General features: G+C 40.9%; 1 protein-coding gene across 2 annotated transcripts in view; it reads left to right on the top strand.

Moving 5' to 3' along the window:
* The window catches only part of Esyt2 (extended synaptotagmin 2), a 70188-nt gene that overhangs the window by 33569 nt on the left and 12513 nt on the right, over positions 1–24106 (top strand). Inside the window, exons 7-16 of one of the 2 annotated variants that reach the window (XM_055607545.1) lie at positions 2934–2989; positions 6918–7038; positions 9138–9314; positions 10331–10413; positions 12610–12658; positions 13788–13877; positions 14310–14405; positions 19966–20028; positions 23059–23133; positions 23764–23850. In XM_055607545.1, the coding sequence (XP_055463520.1) occupies positions 2934–2989; positions 6918–7038; positions 9138–9314; positions 10331–10413; positions 12610–12658; positions 13788–13877; positions 14310–14405; positions 19966–20028; positions 23059–23133; positions 23764–23850 (897 nt within the window). The remainder of the gene's footprint in view (positions 1–2933; positions 2990–6917; positions 7039–9137; positions 9315–10330; positions 10414–12609; positions 12659–13787; positions 13878–14309; positions 14406–19965; positions 20029–23058; positions 23134–23763; positions 23851–24106) is intronic. The other variant, XM_055607546.1, reaches the window with a different exon arrangement.

Genomic DNA, 24106 nt, shown 5'->3' with positions numbered 1-24106 from the left:
CTCTTGACCCATATCCCTGTATATGAGTCAACCAAAATTAGGCACCTTCTGGGAAGATACATGTCAGGTACTTAAATTTGAACTTGTATTAAAAGCATACATTTCACATTACATTTCTGGCATATTTTTATTTCCTAAAGTAAATTACTGATCAACAGAAAGGGCTTTTGTAACTAAATCATAAAATTGTGTCGTAAATGTCCTTTATTTTTATTTTAAAGGGTATGTTTTAATCTTACTACATTTTTATAATATATATTATATAATCGTATGCTTTCTCCTACTCCCAGTCTTTTTCGGACCATCCACACCTCCCTACTCAACGTCGTGTTTATTCTCTCTTTAAAAAAAGGAAAGAAACAAAAAAATAAAATAAAACCAACACCCATGGTAGCTCAGTGTCCAAATGGATTCTCTAATAAGGGGAACAGGGACTATTTCTGACATGAACTCAACGGTGAGCTCTTCGGCTCCCCCCCACCAAGGGAGGAGCAGCCTTGCTAGGCCACAGAAGAGGACATTGCATCCAGTCCTGAAAAGCCTTGATTAAGCTAGGGTCAAATGGAAAGGGAGGAGGTCCTCCCCTATTAGTGGACTTGGAAAGGGGCGAGGAGAAGATGAGGGAGGGAGGGAGAGTGGGATTGGGAGAGAATGTGGGAGGGGGCTACGGCTGGGATACAAAGTAAATAACCTGTGATCAATATAAAAAATAAATAAATTTTAAAAAAGTCAAAAAAATAAAACAACAAAATAAAATTCAAAAGACAAAAATACCAAACAATAACAACAACAAAAAAAAAAAACAAAAAACATGCACAAAAAAATCTTGATGTTCGTTTTGTGTTAGTCAGCTACTGTTTCTTTTTTTTTTTTTTTTTTTGGTTTTTGGTTTTGAGGCAGGGTCTCTGTTTGTGAAGCATTGGCTGTCCTGGACTCACTTTGTCGACTAGGCTGGCCTTGAACTCACAGCGATCCTCCTGCCTCTGCATCCCTGGTCAGCTACTCTTAAGCATGCAGCCTGTGCTGGAGTATGGTTTGTATAGCCAGTGTCGTTCCTTTTAAGAAAATGTATTTTCCTTCTGCAGGAATCAATTGCAAATAGCTTCTTGATTAGCAGGTGGGATTTTGTGCTCACATCTTCTTTACTGGGATTTTTGTCTGACTTGAACTTGTGCATGTTGTCATAGTCTCTGTGAGTTCATACATGCATCAGCCCTGTTGTGTCTTGCCATCATGCTGTGCAGGGTAAGCACAGAATGTTCTTTATCGTGTTCCCTGTAGGTCCTTTCGGGGGTGGGCTGTTCTGTGTTGTTCTTTGAGACCTAATTCTCTGTATAGCCCTGACTGTCCTGGAACTCACTCTCTAGACCAGGCTGCCCCTGAATCAGAGATCCACCTGCCTCTGTCTACAAAGTGCAGGGACTAAAGGCATGCTCCACCATGCCCAGATCAGAATATTCTGCCGGGGTAAGGAAATCCTGCTCCATTTTGAATGCTAAAGATACTCTTTGACCTAAAGACATAAGAGGAAAGAGAAAGGAAAATGAAACTGTTGGTCAGGTGCTTGTCAGTCACCTAAGTGACGTCAGACACTGATGCAGACCCGGATACCTTGGATTCATGGCTTTCCCAGCCCCTACTCTTGGTCCTGAAGCTCCTCTCACATCTCTGCTGGTGGCTGGAGAGTTTGCCTGAGTACTCGAGTGAAAAGTAGGTTTGGTTTGGTTTTGGGGGGTTTTTGTTTGCTGTGTTCTAAGCCTGATTTCTTCTTGTAGAACCATGTTTAGAGATCTTAATTGGAGACCATGATTGCCTTTGGGGCAAATCCGTAAGCAGACCTGGGAAAGCCTTGGTTTACGTTCAGTTTGCAATCCGGATTCAAGATTGAGTATACTTTTCCATTCAGTTTTTTGGTTTTTGTTTTGTTGTTGTTGTTGTTGTTGTTTGTTAGGGTCTCTCTGTGACCCCGCTGGTCCTGGCACTTGCTGTGTCCCAGAAGGCACTTGTGCAATGTGGTTTCTAGCTCTGTGCGTGATGGAGAGAGCCTGCAGTTTCACTTAACATGTCCTCTACAAGTATAAAACACCGAGTACATAGTGTCCATTCTGGTAAAGAAAATCAGTATTTACAACCAGAAGTTCTAACTGCTTATTGTCTACTTAATAGAATCCTAATTAAATACATAAGAATTTCTTTCATGACTATATATATTCAGTGAAAAGACAGAACGTGTTCCATTCATAGGAAAATGCAAATAAAAAATTCAAAGTAAAGTACCATTATTCAACAACCATATGGGGTGAGTTTTAATACCTGGTTTTGGTGACAGCATAGAGAAAAAATGTTTCTGTCCCATACTTTTACATTAATGGAAAGGTAAGTAGTAATTTTGGAGATCACTAGGTATTTATACTGAAAATGAAAATAATCTTTAGCATCACATTCCATTTTGAAGTTTTTATTTTTCATGGTACTCTGTGGCGTTTCCTGCTGGACTACGGATCTTGGGAGCTAATCTCTGTGTCTAAAGCCAGCCTGCTTTTCATAATGAGTTCCAGGGTAGCTGAGGCTACATAGTGAGATCTGTCTCAAACAAATAAGAAAAACACACTAACAAATAAAGGATATTCACTGTGTTGTTTACTTGTAATAAAGGAGAAATTGAAGATATTACAGGGACCTATACATAAGAGGAAGGGCAAACAAATTATTACATGTTTTTAGTAGGGAAAACTATGACATTACCATAAAGAACCACGGTCTAGGTCTTCATGTGCAATGAAAGAAAGCTGTCTTTGATGATGTATTACTATTGGGAAAAGGTGTGGCAGTACTTACCATCTCATTTCACTTATACACACCCACTTGTATTTGCTGTGGTACATGGAAGCAGTTTTGATCTTTAATATTTTTCCTCCTTTTTACAAAAACAGCTTTTAGAGATTAACTGGACAGGACTGACTAATCTTCTGGACATCCCTGGGCTGAAGTAAGTGTTGTTGCTGCTTGTAGCTGCTGCTGTGTTCTCTCTGAGCTGTGGCTTCCCCTCTTCACCTTTATTCTTGAGAGGGTGGGTCAAAGGGAACATGATTACGAAGTTTCTAACCACAGAAGTGGAAACTCTTTGTTCCGTAACAATTTAGTGAATAAAAAACAAGGAGATTGTTCTGTAACCAGCACCTGAGTCACCACTTGCCGCCCCCCCACCCCCACGGGAGGGTCAGCTGGGTCACTGCCCATCTGTGTGAGATGGCGGATTGGCGGACTCCAATCTCTCAGTCACCACTTTACAGGAAAAGCTGGAATCTATAGTCTGCAAAACTGACGTTTTGATGTTTTCGTTATTTTATCTGAAGGTTAAAATGTATGGCTTATTAGTTATTAGTTACATTTGCTTCTATTAGATATTTTATAATCTTTGGATTTTTACCTTTAAGCAGCTTACAAATTCAATTCCAAAACTTTTCTTTCAGACTATTTTTCTTATTTCTGTATGCTTATTTGTGCCTCTGAAATGACTGCTAGAACAAGGTTTTGCTTTAAAAACAAGCATCTCTAATAATCTGAGACACAGTCAAAAATAAAATACACTATGGTTTACCAGGTTAGGAGAAGGGCTATTATTTTTAAAAGATCCGTGGATAGAAAAGTACAGCTTTAAAAGGTTTCTTGACATTTTTAGAATCTTGATTACAAACAAAATACTGACTTAAAATTGACACAAGTAATTTTTTTTATTTGCAATGTTGAGGATTAAACTCAGGATTTTGTTTTTGCTAAGCTACATTATATCTCTGAGCTACACATCCAGTTCCCATTTGATACCTTTTCATTTATAAACAATACTTTTACTATTCATGTGGAAATAACACCTTTAAAATTCAGTGCTGTCCTTCAGCACAGCGGCTGACCTGAGCACTGTTGTTAGCCCTGGGGCATGGATCAGAAGAGCAGTCTCACAGCTTTCCCCAGAGAGGTTAGCCTGCACTGGCCTTCACAGCACAAGTGCTGTGTCCACATTCTCTGTGGACGTCAGGCTCAGGCGGAGCTTGATGCCAGATGGTGTGGGCTGTTCTTAGCCTTGCAGGCGAATGCTCGCACCTGTCTTGCTGTGTGCAGCAGCTGTGAGGTCCTGTTCTGCAAACGCGACGCTCTTTCCTGCTAATTCTAAAAGAAACTCCAGGTTACCTTATGTGTCTATCTGTCTTGAACAGGTCCCTGTGACTTTGACAGTCAGGTTTGAGTTATATATATGCTCTACAAAGACACCAAGAAATGTTTGGTTACGTGAACTCCTCCTTCCCAGTTAACGAGCCCACGGGAAGGGAGAGCTTCCACTGCAAGCAGCTGTGTTGCTGGATGGCCAGATGTGAGCTGCAGCTATCTCAGAGTCTCCTATGAGAAAGGATCTTGTGCTGTCTTTTCGTTAGCATCATAAGTGGGCTGGAATAAGCAGGCTAGCTGATCATCTGGTCTGCTCTGGAAATGACATAGTATAAGCTCTGTAAGTGGCCATGGGGCATGGACGAGTGTGCCCTGCCCCCACAAGCCTGTAGCCAGTCCAAAACCAGTCACCAGGGGTCTGTACACAGTCATCATAGATACACTCATGAGAATATGTACATTTCATTTGCGCACATATCTAGTTTCATCTTACTCAGTGATTTGTAATGTAAGCAGATTCTTTACAGTAATACCTTCTATTTGTAAATTGTATGTGTGTAGTATAAATTGTATATTATAGTGTATTATATATGGAATTATATCATTAAAATACATGCTTAAAAGGCTTGGAAAATAGTTGAGTTGATAAAGTGCTTGCTGTGCCTGAAGACCTTAATTTGATTTCTGGCACCTGTGTAAAAAGCCAGACGTAGTCACATGTGCTCACAGTCCTAGTACAGGGATACGAGTCAGGTGACTCACTGAAGCTCACCAGCCAGCTGGGTTGGCCTCAGCCTAGGGCCCAGTGAGTGTCCTTGCCTTAGCAAAAAGGATGGAAGGCTTCGAAGACCAATGCCAGAGGTTGACCTCTGTTCCCCACATGCGCACACAAGCACAATTATTCATGCATACCTTTGTGTGTGTTTGTGTGTGTGTATGTACACGCATGCATGCATGTATGGAAACATAAGTATGTACATATATACCACATACAGAGATAAATATGCATATGTTATTAAAAGTAAGCTGTCTATAATATGGATATATAAGAATATCCCCATAAAATAAGAGGATAATTTTAGATATACAATATATAATTAATGTGTAATTGTATAATTTGTATAAAACATCAATTGTTTATGATATATAATATATATATAATTTATGTGTAATTATATACATTTGTATAAACATCATTTGTTTATGATACAAATTTTATGCAATAAAATATAAAGTTGGGACTGCTGATCTCCAGACCAAGGTTTTGTATTGAGCTGGATACAGTAGTGCACAGCGGTCAGGTGTCCCCGTGCTTAGGGAGGTGAGAGGCCCAGTGCCACCCTTAGCTGTATATTCTTGGCAAGTGTAAGGCTAACCAAAGACCCTATCCTAAAAAGATTTTCTGTTGCATACATCAAGTATAAGTAAGCCTTATGTTACAAATCTTCAAAGAAGATAAATATTTAGTAATTGAGTCTAATGTAATGAAATCTTGTCCAGGCTTTGTAAGGTGAGTATATGTGTTGTATTCATGGGTTACAAAAAGAATTGGTGTCATTACAAAATAGGAATGATGTCTGAATCGGTTCACTTTACAAGGCATTTTTGTTGCCAGGCAGTAAAACCCCTTTAGCTCTCGATGAAGAGCTTATACTACACAGAGAACCTGGGAGAGGGAGAGGCTGGTCCAGAGAGGCGATAGTCAGTGGTGTGCACAGGAGCATGGCTGAAAGGCAGGCTGGGAGACCAGCGCCTGCCGGAAAGGCTGCAGGTGCTTGAATGTCGGGTAGGGTCTGGAGCAGCATGGCGCTGTTAAGACTGTGTACAGAAGAGCAGGTTACAGTTCCTGCCAGCTCATGTCTTTCACATCTCTTCACAAGTAGGAACAGCAAGGGTGGCTTGCTAATAGGAGGAATGGTGCCGTGTGTTATTGAGTCCCTTTCCTTTATGAGACTGAAAGGCTGGGGAAGGAAGGGCCGCATCTTATTATCATGCGTGGGTCAGTTCTGCGTAGTGACTGTGATGACTGACAGAAGACGTGTGTGCACGTGCAGTCACTTACATGTGCTGGTGACTTAATCCCAAGAACGCTCGCAGTGATCCTGGCTCCTTTCGAAACTCCGGGTTCCAGTAAGGGTTTTTAGAGCAAGGAGACTCACGTGGCTGTGTCTCCAAAAGTACTGCCATAGATACAGTGTTTAATTCTCACATCCACCTTGAGTAATAGGCAAAAGTAGATATAAAGTGCTTTCCTTTAGTCTTTTATCCACACCACTAAATTTGCTATGCAGTGGTATAATAGCAGATTAAATCATTAAAGTATGTAGAACTGTGTGTACAGAATGAAGGAAAAACAACTAAATTATTTTACTTCATTGGAAGCAATATACAACACTAAACATGAAATGGGTTCGTGAATGTTTACTGTGTTATTCTCTTTTATTTAAGTTTGAAATGTTTATGTTAAAAACAAATGTAAAGAAATGTATCTTAGCTCTGTCATGAAACCATATAGGAATATTTGAAAGTAGCTAGAATTTTATGTTTTCTTACAAAAATAAATGCTACCTCATCATTACAACCGTATAGCTGAAGCATTGAAGTGTTACCTATCCTGGTAATATCCTAAGCACTATCCTGGAAGAGTTAGAGAACCCCAACTCCATATGTGGCTACTAAGTTGTGCATGCTTATTGCTAAGGGTGATAGCAAGCGTTATCTATCTCATTGTTTGTTTTTCTCTCCACTAATAGTGGTTTATCTGATACTATCATTTTGGATATAATATCAAACTATCTGGTGCTTCCCAATCGAATCACTGTTCCTCTTGTCAGTGAAGTTCAAATAGCTCAGTTGCGGTTTCCCATACCAAAGGTAAGCTTGCATTTGTATCCACTAGTATTTTAAAATGTCCTGGGATCTTTTCATGCACAGGGCGTTATCTTTAAACTACTTGTCTTTCTGAACAGTGTGTGCTAATATATTGCTAGATGCCCTGCAGTCTCTCAGAGAAGTACTAGGAGTCTGTGACCCTGAGGCTATCCAGAGACTTGAGCAGTTCTTATGTTTCAGGCCGTTCCTTCAGGATACCAGCAGGCTCATTCTACAGACGTGGTCACAAGTCTTCAGACAACAGCAGACGTGATCTCAGAAGGTCTGAGTTTGTTTTCTCTGCAGACAGTCACTCTCAGCAACAAGTGCGCCAAGACTGCTGACACAGGGAGGGCTCTTGTAGAATGGGGTGGAAGTCTCTCTCATACACTGCAGGGGCTGTCTCTGCAGTTACATTACAGATGAGGTGACTAGTAAGTGCAGTCAGTCTTACTGTGAAGAGATACCATGACCATGCACCTTCTGTAAAGGGAAGCATTTACATTTTCAGAGACTTAGCCTGGCATCAGCACTGCAGGAAGCACGTGGCATGCAGGCAGACATGTTTCTGCAGAAGTAGCTGAGAGTTCTACATCTGGATCTGCGGGCAACAGGAAGAGAGAGTGACACTGGGCCTGGCTTGAGCATCTGAACCCTCAAAGCCAGCTTCCAGTGACCACTTACTCCAACAAGGCCACACCTCTTTACCGTTTAAGTGGTGCCGCTCCATAAATGTTTGAGTTCTTGAACCGTGGTAGCCATCCTTATTCAGACCATCACCGTGACAGAGGAGTCACTGTGTAACAGCTGCACTGACAGGAAGGAAAAGCAGAGCTCTTGGGTATGGAGGTACACTGAGATACGGTTAGCCTCAGCCTCGGCTCCTGTGAGACAGACTGGCTCACATGTCTGTGGAAGTCACCTTGAGTAAACAGCAGCTGTAGGCAAAGGCGAGGTACTGCAGTGGTCATTGGAGATGCTGGCGTGTCAGCCATCTATGCTGGGTACACAGATATCGGGACAGCGGGCCGTGAGTTGTGTACAGTAAGAAGCAGTACTGATACACACTGTACTGTTCAGAGTTACTAAAGTGGGACAAGGCAGGCTGATGCCGTTTTGATGGCTGTGTTTGCAGGGTTATATCCTCAAATGGAGATAACATTACCTTGATGCCCTCCTTCCTTCCTTTCTCAAACCCAGGACCTATGTCTTTGGCCCACTTTTTACATTTTTTTAAGAAAACATATCCCATGTAATATGATGATAAAATTATGTTGTTGGCATTCAACAGAATTGATAACACTGCATTTAAGAAAGGGAACTCCTATGATACAGGAATTTCTTTGTGCACTCAGTACAGGGAGTAATGGGGCTGGCCTGGATCCGACCATCTTTGTTCTCTGAACGTAAAGCCAGTCTTGTGGAAAGACATGGCCACATCTCAGCTGTAGCCATGTGAAACTACAAGCAAGAATTTCTTAGAGCATGTCTTCTCCTGAGAAGGCAAGAATATAAGCATGTAATTTCTTAAGCATTTGGAGGAAGAGTATTACACTACCAAGCTTTATTTGCCATAAAAGAAATAAGTAAATATTTTTCTCTTATAAATAAAACAAGATTTGAGAAGAACTGCTTATCTTTTGATGCACACTGCATATTCCAAAGTTCCTGTTTCCTCCTCTATAAAGTAGGCTTAATAACAGTACTTCATAAAATTGGTCTAGAAGTTGAATGGCTTGGTTGCTGAATAACAAATGCTTCGTATCAGGTCTGATCTACCCTATCGTGCTAGTTACTACCTACGTAGTCTCAGAATGTAAGAATTTTTTTTTAGCATTGTGGCCGTGTGTTACCAGCTTTCTGGGGGAAAGTGCGCTGCTGCACTGGGACCTCTGCAGTCAGTGTCCCTCTACCAAGCAGACTCGGGCTGTCTGCATTTCTGCTGAGGAGTCCTAGCTAGTGGGATGACATACTGCCCTCCCTTCTTAACACTGTCCTCTGGGAACGTGTCACAGCTGAGCAGTCAGAGTCTCTGCTGGGCTATGCACTGTATGTCTTCCGTTTTCCATAGCCAATGGCACATGTTTTGTTTCTCTTTTCAGGGTGTCCTAAGGATTCATTTTATTGAAGCTCAAGATCTTCAGGGAAAAGACACCTACCTTAAAGGCCTTGTTAAGGGAAAATCAGACCCCTACGGAATTATCCGAGTGGGCAACCAAATTTTCCAGAGCAAGGTCATCAAGGAGAACCTGAGTCCAAAGTGGAATGAGGTGTATGAGGTAAGAAGCAGGCCAAGCCCGGTGACGAGTGACGGCGGCAAGAGCCTCGTTCAGACTCTTCACACAGAGCATGGGGAGCTGGGGCCATTGTCTAAGGTTTTTTACATTTCTCAAAGCATTCTTGTAATGTGAATACATGATAGTTTTAAGCATTAGTTATATAAGGCTACCACAACGATTCATGGCAATATATTTTCTTATATAAGTAGGTTTTTCTAATTACAAAATATTGTAGGGAGTTAAAACACATGAATGTGAAAATATAATATTGTATACATTTTTTTCATTTAATATACCTGGACATCTTTATATTTCAATGGATAGATAACTACATGGTTATTAGTTTTATTTTTTATATTTTGTTTCCTTTTTCATTGTTTTTTTAACATTTTTATTTTCTTTCCTTGAGATGGTGTTTCTTTATGTGTCTTCCACTGACTTCTTCACTGGAGGCCTGGGCTACTAGGTGCAGTGCGGCAGGCAGTGCTCTTCCAGTGAAATGTCCTATGTAGTTCTGAATCGCTGAGCCTAAGGTGGAGGTTTCCAAAGGACAGAGCTATTCTTGAGAATAGTGCTGTATGCCTCTTGTCACCCTCTGTCCTCTGTCACTTGTCAGTTCCTTGTTCTCCGAGAGGCTAAGTGGTTAGTGGCTTTTCAAGGTTAGCTTCTGAACAGAGCTAGTTCAGAGTTTAGGGCTATTTCCTGCATCTTCACTTCACCTAGACCTTAGACAGGCCTACGTCTGAGAGACCTCACACTGCCAATTTGGTTCCTTGTATTTGAACCACTGATAAGGAATTCAGAGAACCAGAAACAGGCCGAGGAAACTTGCTCTGTGGACAAATATTTTTGAATGGCCCAGTCATCAAGAAGTATGTGTGGTCTGACAGTGAGAAAGTATACTTTTAAAACTGCTTACTGCAAGAAAAGCACATGGTGATGCTTGTTATAATCATCATACTTAGTCATTGTCTATGGCAGTGAAACTACAGTAACTACTAACTGTTAATTCTCAGGCTTTAGTCTATGAACACCCTGGACAAGAACTGGAGATTGAACTCTTTGATGAAGACCCAGACAAGGATGACTTCTTAGGAAGGTGAGGAAAGATCTTGGGAACACCCTTCTAGCCACTCCCAGTGATGCAGGCTTTCAAGGCCATTTGTTTACAGACATGCACTTTAAGTGGCTATTACATATGCAGTTATTTTACCACATATTTTTAAAGCATTTTTACTTCTAAAACGACTCTGTTATCCATCACAGTAGTCACTGGTACTAGCATTGCTTCCGTCAGTGAGTCTGACTGTGCAAGCAGCGGGAGAGCCCACTACTACAGACCCCACCCCCCATATGCAGGGAAGTCGGTAACTACCTCCTTCTAGGTTGTAAGTCTGGGTTAAACTTCAGGCATCTCAGTTCCTAGGGTGCAGTTACTTACATTGTACCCACACATTGGGACTGCAAATACTATTTGTTTACTCCAGTTGAAGAACTGATATAACTGGGGAAATGCAATTTTAAAAATACCTTTCTGAGGCTGAGAGATGGCACAATGGCTAAGAATGCTTACTGCTCTTCCCAAGGTCAATTCGTAGCACCCATGTCAGATAGCTCACAGATGCCTGGAACTCCAGCTCCAAGGGCTTTGGTAGCCTCGTCTAGCCTTTGTGGGCACCTACACACACACATTAAGATAGTAAAAATAAATATTAAAAAATACCTTTCTGGGGCTGAGAAGATAGTTTAGCGGAATGGCTCTCAACCTGTGGGTCGTAGATCTCTTGGTAAACCTCTGTCTTCAAAAATAATTATGTTATGATTCATACCAGTAGCAAATTACAGTTATGAAGTAGCAACAAAATAATTTTATGGTTGGGGTCAGTACAGATGAGGAGCTGTGTTAAAGGGTTGAAGCGTTAGGAAGGGTGAGAACCTCTGGCTCAGTGATTAGAGTGGCAACACTGAAAGCACAAGAAGCAGAAATAAAAATTAAGGAAAAGCTGAGTGTGGTGACACATGCTTGTCACCCCAGCACTAGGAAACTGAGACAAGTGGTCCTGGGCACATTAGAAAATCAAGGACTGAACCGTAAGAAAAATCAAGGAGGTTGTCCTTTAGCCTCCACACCTGCATTTGCGTCTGCACACGTGAGTGAACATGACCATTCACATCTGTCTAGTTAAGGACACCTACATGAGTTTATTGTGGAGGATAGTGGAAGATTAGGCTACATTGCAGAGCTTTATGCCTCATCAAGTATGGCCTAGGTGTTCTGCTCTGACTGCAGAATCTCTGAGACCATGTGTTGTGCTCTGACTTCAGAATCTGATTACATGCACAGCTTAGTGGGAGCAAGAGCATGGTCAGATCAAATAGCTATGTGAGTGTGTAAATGGGAGCTCAGTAGAGCAGCAGGAGCATGTTATCATTGGCTAGGGCTGAGACAGGACTGATTCACACTGAAACCTAGATGGTAAGGGAGAAATACAACTGGACTAACCCTTAATTATCATTCCCGGCTCCTATGAGGTGGTGCCATGCCTGAATTAGGGTAGGCTAAAGGACTTGATACAGTATTTACTATAATCCATTATGCAAATAACTTTATCCACAGTGATGACATGTGAAAACCCATCAGCTAGCCAGGCATGGTGCCGCACGTCTTTAATCCCAGTACTTGGGAAGCAGAGGCAGTCAGGTCTCTGTGAATTCAAGACTAGCCTGGTCTACACACTCTATCTCAAAGCATAAAAAAATCAGCTGGCCCTGGGGAGATCAGAGCATAAGGTACTTGAATGTAAGCATGAGGATCAGAGTTCAGACCCAGAACCCACAGAAATGTCAGAAGAGCATGGCAGCTACATTTAAGTCTAGCACTTGGAATACATGCAAGGAACTAACTAGACTAGCCATAGCAGGCTCTGGGTTCAATTGGGAGACCCTGTCTTAATGAATAAGGTTACGAGTTATTGAGAAAGACTCCTGAGGTTAGGTTAAGCCCAGGTCTCCACATACATGCACACAGGAGCAGTCAGTTCTGGCCTAGAGTGTGTGGTCAATAATTTGACCACAAAAATTGAACCCTGTTCTTTCTCACTCTTTTGATTTTCTTGGGCATAAGTTGTAGGAAGCCTTGAGGAAAACAATCTATTTCCTGGTAAATTGTATAGTATATTTTTTCATTCCTAGAGTAAGCCCATGCAGAAATAAAAATTCATAGAGAGTGGTCAACTTGTTCAGGTGCAAGAAGTGTTTCTGTGTTCTAAAATGATTTTTTTTTTATTCTTAATAGTCTTATGATTGATCTTATTGAAGTTGAGAAGGAGCGTCTTTTAGATGAAGTAAGTTTTCTCTGACTTAATGTACACTGTAAGTACCTCCTGTGTGCCAGAGTCACTGTGGCCCACTGCTTTTGCCCACCTACCCAGTGTGAGAATCCTAGCTATTGCTTTAGGAACTGTATTTGCTTCACACAATACATTTGAAATGTAAGGCTACAGTGTAAGCTATAGTTCAGTGTGCTTGCCTAGCATGTGTAAAACTCTGAGAAAGTGTGGGTGAGCACACATGTAAAACTCATCTTACTGTGGACAGACTGTGAGGCCTTGGAGGCTTTAGGGCAGTGATGTGCGAGAAGTTTTCACTGTAGTTTAGTGAAGAGCAGGGACGCACAGTGCTGTCAGAATGCAGAAGATACCTGTAAATATACCAGTAACTTACAGCAAAAAGATACTACTTCAGATAGGGAGAACGGTCCATATGCCATAAAATAAAAAAATACATAAAGGAGAACTGTACAGCAGCTTCTGAAGACAAAAGATGGGTGACACTTGGGCAAGTGCTGCCCAATCAAGCAAATCAGTGTCGAGACCTTGCTTTGCTCATAGCAGCACCTTTTTTTTTTCCCTAGAGGTGTGTCCATCCATTTCACAGTGTTCCTTATACATCTGTTAGGTTCCAGTCACTGAGCACAGCAGGGACAAAATAGGCAGACCCTGCCTGTGGCATTCCCTTTTTAACATTGTTTGGTGGTCTTTATCTTATGACTTTAAATCTGAAACAACTATGCACTGTTTTATTAACTTTTGTGTAGCAATGAATAAAAACAAGTATCTTAACTTGTTTGATCCTGCTCTTCAGTATTTGGAGGTTAGTGTTGGTCTCCGAGCTCCGTGTGAGTGTGTCTACATGCCTCGTTAGTGCTGACAGTGCTGGAGCGCTTGGCCCTGTGAGTGATGGTGTACTCACTGCATCGTTAGGGCTTCCAGAGCAGGTGGGGCTTCGAGCCTGCTGTCTGCCGGCCGTGGCCCTTGGAGCATGAGGCGTAAATGACAAGTGCACTCCTTTAGTACCAATTAAGAGCTGTTGGTGCCACATGGCAGTGAGCAACTTGCAGCGTTTTTAGAGGAGGTGTGATTAGAATGTATTCTTCAGGAACACTTTTGCTGAACTTAGACACTTTCTCTTCAGTGGTTCACTCTGGATGAAGTTCCCAAAGGAAAGCTGCATTTGAAGCTGGAGTGGCTCACCCTGTTGCCAGATGCGGCCAACCTCGACAAGGTGCTGTGCAGTGTCTTCTACCGTGACACCTGCTCCCGACTAAAGGACCAGTCTCTTTGATTGTGCTGTTACTGTTTAAAAAAAAAAAATCATACCAATAATTTTGATTATTCTGCCATAAGTCACCACAGTGGCAAACAAGCATCAAAGTATAGAGAATACAACTTGTAGGCCATTGTTCCTGTTCTGAGTCCTTTAAATTTCTTGCTGTGGTAGCGCGGGGATTGTGAGAACTACATGTCAACGTAGTTCTTCATTTCACTTGGTATGTGTGGAATTTTGTTGCCTTGTTATTTGGAAGACAGGCTTAATTCTCATTCTGCGATGTGTATTATATTGTCTTTTACTTTTATCTTCTCCAGCACAGTTAAATAGAAGTAGTGTGCACTCGTGTAGACACACACTCATGGAGACTTCATTCTCACCATGTAGGTGCTGGCAGACGTCAGGGCTGACAAGGACCAAGCCAATGACGGTCTCTCCTCTGCGCTGCTGATCTTGTACTTGGATTCTGCAAGGAACCTTCCGGTAGGTAATACAGAGCTAGCTCCTGTGCGTGCGTCCCTATGTGGAAAATGCTACTTTGTTCAGCCACAGCATATTAGCTAATCTTGTGTAGTAGCAACAGAGGGGCATAGGGTAGCGTTTGCCCGTGTGTATTTATATCTAATTATTACAGCCTAGTTGTGTCAAGATGAAAATTGTCTCTTAAAATGACAAACAAATGCTCTCCTTCAGTTAGGAGGAGCTGTAATCACAGACCCTAACGGTGTCTTAGCTCTAGCACAGCGGTTAGTGAGCTGCAGAGCTGTGACCATCCCAGGTTTAAGATGAGCATGATTGTTCTACCAGGTAGGTGTGCTGACTTCAGGTACCTGGGTGCTTCCAGCTGGACAGAGACACAGCAGTGCCAAATGGTGGTGGTTAGCTTACAAGCTTGTTTATTTGTTTACATCAGATTGTCTTGGTTTTAGGAGAAACTACAAAGTAATCCGATCATGTTAGGGATAGTGGATCTTTCACTGTCCTGCCGTAAAGCCACCAGCTAAAGTAATGTGTCCTCATTATTAATGTTCCATTGTTGGGTAACTTTCCGGGTGTGTCACTGTGTCAACAGCCAGTTGTGTTGAAAGAAAGAACGTTGTCATCAGTTACAAGGGCTATGCCCACCAAAATTGTCCATTGAATAATTAATTCTTCCATTGTAGTGTCAGTCACATAATTGCATTTGTGAACAGACTCCAAACAAGAGCAAAGAAGCACTTTACTTACTTTTTCTGACAGTCTTTCTTAGACTTTCATGAAATTGCATCATTTAGTATCTTACGGCTTTTGAAAATTATGTATTTATTTGAGCTTTACAAACAAAAAAAATGAAATATTCTTTGCATTAATACATTTTATTTCAGCATAAAAACTGAAATATGATCGAGTGTTTTGTATAGGAATATAGTTCTCTCTTTGCCAATACCGTAACCCTTTCTGTCAATGGAGTTTTCTCATCGAAGTTTTAGCTATTTAAATTCTTACCTTTTTTTTCTTAGTTTAATTCTTCAGCCGGTCTTGTCACTTGAAGTATGTGACTGTACCTGATTTTATTCCAATTTGGGAATATCGGCTTCATTACTATTTAGCCTTTTATAGAATTACTCACACAGTAAGCTTTATGCTTTTGTTTGTTATAAAATGTTTCAGTGTTTTATAATGCCTGATAGAGTTTATTTGTCAGGCCGGTAGGATGGCTGTGTGTCAAAGGCACTTGCTGCCAGACCTGGCCACTTGTATTCGATTACCAGAACACACATGATGGACGAATAGCATTGATTCTTCAGGTTATCCTCTGACCCACATATAGATGCTGTGACAACCCTTCTCCCTCCCCCACTCCAAATAAATAAATGTCAAAAATTTTTTTAAAGAAATTAATTTGCTGCATAGTTTAAGATATAGAAAGTAGTGATGGCTTTTCTGTAAAGCTGTGTGTTTTTTCTCAGTAATTTGGAATTCAAATACTATCACATAAGCTCTAGAGGCAGGGGATGCACTGCTCTTCTATTCCAAGGGGACTTGGCTCACGGTGTGGCGTGGCTCACCTGAGGCAAAGGGTCCACAGAGCCATACCTGCTGTTTGTCGGTTTTAGTGGGGAGGCTTTGTTGGCCAGTCCCTATGTGTCCTGGGATCCTTTGACTCTCTCTGCACCCTGTTTGTTTGTGCTTCTGGCGTGTGCCCACTGACCACAATCCACCATTCTTTGCTTTCTCTTCCTGTCTCCACTTTCCTAAGAGTATCTACGAGGGAAACTTTGGGTGTGGCTACTTAAAAGAGAGGCGAGCGTCGGGACTAGTGTTTTGTGAGAATACTACCTCAGTCTATAGAGCACTATTTGTGAGTCCTCCAAGCACCTTCTTCTGTGTTCAGTGAAGACTGCCCGAGTGTGGCCTGGAGCTTCTGTGCAGTCTGCTCATGGGAATGATGTGCATGCTACTTTCATTTTCTTGCATGACTTCAGTTACCAAAGCCTATTTTCTGCTGTTTTGTCAAATGTGACTCTGCTGTGATGTTGGGAGTACATCTGACGTGAGATGAACTAACCTAACTAACTCTACTGCTGCTGGTCCATGGAGTCATAATTAGTCCTCTGAGGGAAGGACAGAGCCATAAAGCTAAAACTTAAATTCCATCGAACTACCTAAATCTACTTTTCCTCCTCATGAAGGATAGCAGCATTAGAACTGGGGCCGCCTTCCAGTCCACACCACCCTGTCCTCTCTGTCACCAGTCCTGGTCACTTGAAGCCAGGAGTCTGCCCATCTCTGTGAGAGCCTGCTTCTGCCACATGGCCCAGCCAGAGCCTCTGGGGAAGAAGAAAGCTGCAGCCGGTCCATGATTTATTTCTTTCTAGGAACTCCTTTAGAGTTCTCTGAAGTAAATAATTGAACATCTTGTTCTGATTGCATTCTCTCTGATCCCATTGCCTGGTGCTGTTCAGGGTACTCTGGGAGCTGCTGGGTTCATTTCCTCTGGGGTCATAGAAAACTACATCAAGACCTACTAGTCTGCTAATTAGTGTGTAGGATCACACTTCAGATTTGTGCTGTAACTAGTTAGATTTCTTAAGCCCTCTCAAGGAAGGACTGTGGGGTATCGTACTTTAAAAACACGTATTTAGCACTATTTTATAGACAAGGAAAAACAGTACCCTGAAGGACAGGTCACACTAGTAATAAGCAGCATATTGATGTCTCTGCCTCTGTACTCATAACTGCTTCAGGCCTTTTTAAAAGTCAAAAGGTAGCTGGCATAGAGGGTTGTCCTCTGATAACTGGCAGTTTGGGTAGGAACCTTTCCTCTTTCGTTATTGTGACACTGTCTCAAAACCAAAAAAGTCAGAAGGAAGGCCCTTAGAATGATAATGCTAGTAGATGCCATCACTATTTAGAAAATGCTTTATGCTTCTGTTCCTTAAGGAAAATGTCATCAAAAAGTCATATAAACAATAAGGCCAATCTTCTGTGTAATTGTGTCAGTCTGTCCCTTCCTAATCTACAACTGCTTTTTTTTTCTTTCCTTTTTCTTTTTCTTGTTTTTTGTTTGTTTGTTTGTTTGTTTTTTGGTTGGCACAAAGAAACTATTTTTGAGTTGTATTTTTTTAGTTGCTTTGTAGTTCTGACATCAATGGTCAGCTCTCAGATTTCATTCTCTTCATTGTCAAAGTGATGCTGAGCTTTATGATGAAGGTCTGCACACCACATAAAATATTCTGTGGGGTAGTGTACAGACATTTACTGTTTACTCACTGGCTTCCAGTGTAATGTCAGATCAGCTTTCTCAGTCTTTGCCTACATGAAAAGCATTTTTATAAATGGTTCTAGTCCCTAGCTTTTTTACTTTCCACCTGTTCAGCTATTCCCACCTATTTCCCCCAGTTTCAACTCCATTTTTTCCTCTCTATTGGAAATAACTTCTTTTTAAAGCAGGCTCAATTTTTCCCTTCTTCAGTTTCAGCTTGAATGTGTTCTCTAACTGTAGCAGCCGACATTAGAGTATTAGGCTTACTTTGTAACTTGTGTGTGTTGAGCACTTTGCAGTAGCCACAGGGGCTGTCAGGAACCTACCTGGGACAGGCCCCTCATTATCCCTAGCAGTCGTAGATAGTTCACAGGTTAGAAAATAAAAGACAGTGCAAAGGGCATAGTGACTAAGAGTAGAGCTCTGAGATCTCATCACTGTAGAATATTCACTGCTCATGCTGTCTTAATTCTGTAACTGAAGATGGTCTGAGATGGGTGGTGTTCACATGGTGCCTACCTTACATATAAAAACATGACAGTATAACAGCTACCACTGAGTAGACTCTTAGAGGCAAAGATAGATTTTGTTTGTTTGAGGCAGGGTCTCTTATATCCCAGGCTGTCCTGAAACACTTTCTGTAGCTGAGAAAAACCACTGAACTTACGCTCATCCTTCTTCTACTTGCAAGTGCAGGGATCATAGGATAGACCACAGTTCCAAGTTTATGAGGTGCTGGGGTCTGAATGCAAGGCTCCCCACATGCTAGACAACCATTCTCAAGTGACCTGTATTCTTAGGGCATGGTTCTTGATGGGGGGGGGGGGGAGGCTGCTGTCTCCAGTGATCAAGAGGCCCAGGAGTACACCATGACAACCCCCATGGTACACAGTGCCTGACTTCTGAACCTTGTACCTACACATCTGCCCCAGCTATTTCAGTACCTAGTCTTCCCACCCTCATGCTATGCAGTTTTCTGTGACCTCACCGCTGTCTTTGCTTTCATGATTCACAGTACCACTGTTCTCTTTGTTTCTTGATAACTGATGCATGCTGAGATAACAAATACATTTTGTTCAGCTGTTTCTATCTAGTGTGTACTTCAGGAAAGGCCCTTGTAATATCAGGAGCAGTCAGGCTGTCTCTGGGGAGAAAAATGCACTATTGGAACTTTTAGGGAATATCTGGTCTAGACTTCATCCAGAAATAGAGACAGTAGGTTCTGAGTCTTCAGGGAGCCCTGTAGCTCTTCCTGTTAGAATAGTCTAGATTTAGACCCACATAGTATGGCAGGAGCCCAGCCTGGCGCTTACCTTCTCACCTGCCACCAACCATAGGACCCTGGGAAGCTACTATCTTCTTTCTTTCGTACATCTTCTGACTTATAAAACACTAAGACAAAAAGTAAAAAAGTAAGAATTAAATCTAGCTAGGGTTGGTGTCACATGCTTGCAATTCGAGCACTCAGGGAGGCAGACGCGAGCTGATCTCTATGAGTTCAAGGCCAGTTCTACAGAGTGAATCTGGGCAGCCAAGGCTACACAATGAAACCCTGTCTTGAAAAAAACAAACACACAAAAAAAGAATCAAATCCAACACATCATTTTAAATTATTACAACAACAAAAACCAAAAACATTTAACCTCAAATGTTAATCCTGTAAGCTTCCAAAGCAATTTTTTTTTTTATTTTAGAAAGAGCAAACTTAAAATATTCAGTGAGAGAGAGAGAGATATACCCTAGAATAGTACAATGTATTTGAGTCCATGAGAAACTCTTGAGAAGATCTTGTTGGCCTGTGCTTCCATACCTGAGAAGGACAAAGCGTTCACCAGAGAGATGGGCTCCATCACTGGATGATGCTGTACCGAGAAAGCAGGTCTCGGCGGCATAGGCAGTGGTGACAGCTGCCATAAGCAGGACCCGTTCCAGCAGTGTGGAGAGCATGGCCTCTGCTGTGCTTCATATTAAACCTCTAATTGTTGGTGACATTAGGGTCTCAGGGAAAGGAGAGTAAGCAGAGCCTTTCCTCAAGTCACACTCTTGATTCCTACTGACAGGGAAAGTCAGAGGTGAGGAAGTGAAGGCTTACCAAGAATGAGGAAGTGTGTCGTGATGTTTTAGATTGGCAGTCACCATGGTTCTTGAGCACAAAGGCAAATCTGTCAGTTTATATGATTTTGGTCTGGTTTAAGTATTTGTTTATTCTCATGAATTTCTGTGTCATTAACCATACATAAACTCCTCATTGCATGTTGTATTAACCCTTGGTGTATTCATTTTCTTCTGACCTGAAAGAGTAACCCATTAGACTTTAACCCCGGTGTCTTGAAGAAGTCTACAGTTCAGAGAGCTTTAAAGGTAAACGGAGGGTCCCTTATGGCTGCTAATCACGACATATTGAAAGATGCTACTTCGGCTTTCCTAAGTGTGTGGGCAGTTCCCTCCCGTCCTAGGTGATGATCGGACAGCAGAAGAAATCCTACTTTCGTTTTCCCAGAATCTGTATTTAGAAGACATTATATCAACCACAGTTAAATTTAAAAATTCCAATATGAAAATTTAGATTTTATTCTGTCTCTCAAAGCCAGTGAAATACTGTGTTTTCTTTGAATTTGAATTTGTGATTAGCAACTTAAAAGTTCTATTTAAAATCTTGACCAGATTTTTATCTTGTGATTTCAAAATGCATCTTGCAAACTGTTGAGTGCATACTTAAGGAATTGCCTCTTCCAATATGTTGAGGAGGGCCTCACTGAATCAACCTTGTGGCTTTGGTGCTTGGGTGATAGATCTTTCCAGAAGGTTCAAATTTTATCAAATGAGGTATATTGAAAACTAAGCTCCACTTCTTATCCAAGATGATAGCTTGTGTTCTCTGGCTAAATTGTTGATATTTCTTAATTAATCTTAATTAAGTGAGAGGCAGGGCATTTTAAATAGAATTGCCTTAAGAATATTCTAGATATTCTAACTAATGGGAATACTTTAATCCATTTCATCTAGCAAAGTAAGTTAACTTTCTAAAATGAAGGAGGTTGTCATTACTTGTCTAAGACGATGTGTGCAGGCCTCACTCTGCCATGTAGTAAGGAGATAACAGTGTAGGTATAGAGAGCATCATACCAGAGAGTGCTGGCACACGTGGTTGACACAACTATGCCTCCCAGCATAGTTGGGACCTAACGCGATGTAGGAAAAGGACCTTTGCCACACTCTGCCCACCATTCGTTTGCTGTCTTGTTGGCCAGCAGAGCACAGAGGTCAGGATGGAAGGCTCTGGAGTCATGTAGCAGCATTGTGATGCAAAGATGATATTTAATCTGTCCTACTTATGGGGTGGAAAGAGTACCTTCTCTATTGGATTAGTAAGTAAATTAAAATATTATACATAAATACTTAATAGCTATATAAATAGATGTGCTATACCTATTTGGTAAACATCAGATCACTTAATCCTAACAAGTTCTAAAAATGGTATTGTGCCTCTTTTGTAGACTTGGAACCTGAGGCTCAGACTGATGAAACCTAGGTCTCAGTAGTCAAGAATTAAGGAAATGAAATTTAAATTCAACAGCGTAAGATTATATATTCAGGGATCATTTCTATATTTCATTAAATTCAACAGTGTGCCATTCACATACATACATATATGTGCAATAAATCAATTAAGGCAGTGACACCTGCAAATTGTTAAGAAGCAGGTTTTTAGTGTTGTCAATTATAAACTTCATTCTATTTTTTTTTTAATATTGGAAGGAATGGCACCATATAATTAAATCCTTAAAACTGAATGGTCCCATTTTCACAGGAATAGCCTTAATATCAGTTAGAAATAAACTCATGTATCCAAGACCCAAGGTAGAGGCCAGGCGTGGTGGCATACCCCTTTAATCTCAGCGCTTGGGAAGCAGAGGCAGGCAGATCTCTGAGTTCAAGGCTAGCCTGGTCTATAAAGTAAATTTCAGGACAGCCAGGGCTACTCAGAGAAATCCTGTCTCAAAAAATAAATAAAATAAAATAAAATAAAATAAAATAAAATAAAATAAAAAACAAACAAAAAAGATACCAGGGAGATGTGTCTGAAATCAGTGTGATTTTATGCCCTGCAGCTGTTCAAGTTCTCCTTAGTAGCTTGAACCTCATATCTAAGAATAGTTGTGCATGCCCTCCCTTAAGGTCAGAGTCTCCTAGCTAGCCAGGAGAGAGAAGTGGAGGCTGCATCCTTATTCCCAGAGGACGTATGCTCACCTCAGATTTGGAATCCTAATATTACAGAAAAAAGAAATAAATGAGTTTACAAAATATTAATTGGCTTTGTTATTTTTAATGGTATTTATTTCATTTTACAGAATTCATTCACATCAAAAAGATGAACCAGAAAATAGATTATCACAGTAGGTTTGGGTTAGTCATATTTTTTTCGAATAATCAAATGATTTGGACACCTATCTCTTTCATTGCTGCAGTGTTGAGGACTGACTCTAAAATTATTTAACTAAAATACTTTTTTGTAACATTCTAATTTACATTAACACATTTAACTGCATCTTTGTGGGGCTAAGTTACAAATAAACCTCATGTCACGTATCTGTTGTGTGTTACTATGTTTTCTTCTATCAGCTGTCTGCCAAAGTATGCTTCTTGTCATGTTTTTCTTGTTTATGAATTTTTAAATCATATTTATATTTGCTTAATTCCATGCAATTCTAAACTGACATTTATTCTTCTGGTGATAATTACTTAGCAGCCGGTAAGCAATACCCACTGTCTGATAACTGTTTACTTAAACAGGGTGGGGTACGTTCAGGGTAAAGCTGTACACCTGAAATTGTGATCGTTTTTACTGCAGCTGGGTTGACATTCTGAATGGTGACATTCTTTTGATTTGTATTCTTTTGTATTTATTTCTATTCATTGCAGTTACTTTTTTGATATCCTTATAAGTCAGTTTTGAGAACTGTAGTTAATATTAAAGTTTTAAACTTTGAAAAGATTGCCCTTCTCAAAGTAGCTTAAAGTAAAACATTTGACATTTCAAACGTGTATGTAGCCTGACACGAGCTTGTCCCTGTAGTCACCACCACTTTGGAGGCTTATGTGGGAGAATCACTGGTGCCACGGAGTTCCACACTAGCCAAGTAGTGTTGTCAGACCCTGTCACTCAAAAAAAAAAAAAGTATGTGACTAGAAGTCTTCTCAGTTTATGTCGTGATGAATGATGATGGCCCAGAATTGGCTTACAGTTGTTTTCTACTGTTTTTATGTTTCCTGTGTCTCACGTATCAGAGGTAAATAGAAATGACTCCTGATAGCAACCATAGCTTCATTTTTAGTGGAACCCATTTCAAAGTGTGTTTACTTATTTTATCTGGTTTTGTTTTTGGATAGTCAGGGAAGAAAATAAACAGCAACCCAAATCCTCTTGTCCAGATGTCAGTCGGTCACAAGGCTCAAGAGAGTAAGGTAAGAGTTCGATGGCTCTCTGAGATTTTCTCCATGTAGCACCGTTTGTCACCATCGCCAGCAGGTGGTATCCAGGTGTGTGATATGTACACATGCTTCCATATAAAACAGTCATTTCACAAGTACAGATATATTTAACATTTTTAAATAACACAGACAACACCATAAAGATATGCTTTTGTTTGATTTCCTGGGGAGAGATATGGAATGACTTCCAAAGCTTTTAAGTACTTAATAATTATTCAGTTTTAAAGTTAACACATTGTACTTCAAAGGAGGTATTGTTGTGTGTTCCTCTTTTCTGATGGGGGTGGGAATTTAGAAATTGCTCACAGTTGTAAGCCACTGTTAAATGAGGACTGAAGACAGTAGAGGAGAGGAGGTCTTTGGTCTCTTGGCAAGCAGGCATGGATTTTGTGCCAACTGCTTTCCTAATGCACCTCACAAAGCTTAAGCTTCACCTTTTGAGTATTTCTGTGCTTCCTAAGATAATCATAGGTCACTCAGTAGATGTATATGTCTTTAGGTTTAACCACTCTGTGCTTGTGCATATTATGTGAGTAAGCCTTGAATCAGTGGTGCTCCTCTGTAGGCAGTACTGGAGAATTAATATTGGACTTTCTGTTACAGATCCGGTACAAAACTAGTGAACCTGTGTGGGAGGAAAACTTCACTTTCTTCATTCATAACCCCAAGCGCCAGGACCTTGAAGTTGAGGTATTTTATTGCATTTTGTGGCTATATTTTGAAATGTGGTTGATATAAATTACACACATTCACAGTTTTTAATTGAGTACACAGTACCCTGCAACCCTTGCCTACAGTCAGCATAGGGAAATCCTCTGGATTCCCCGTGACTCACAGTGTTTCCAAACCCACTGTCTTAGTGGGGTTTTTATTGCTACAGCTAAACACCAGGACCAAAAAACAAGTTGGGGAGGAAAGGGTTTTTTTGTCTTACACTTCCATGTTC

Source organism: Psammomys obesus, unplaced genomic scaffold (genome assembly GCF_907164565.1).
Source record: "Psammomys obesus unplaced genomic scaffold, mPsaObe1.curated_primary_1811, whole genome shotgun sequence".
Lineage (NCBI taxonomy): Eukaryota > Metazoa > Chordata > Mammalia > Rodentia > Muridae > Psammomys > Psammomys obesus.
The sequence above is the reverse complement of the archived record's forward strand: the minus strand, read 5'-3'. Positions and strand labels throughout refer to the sequence as shown.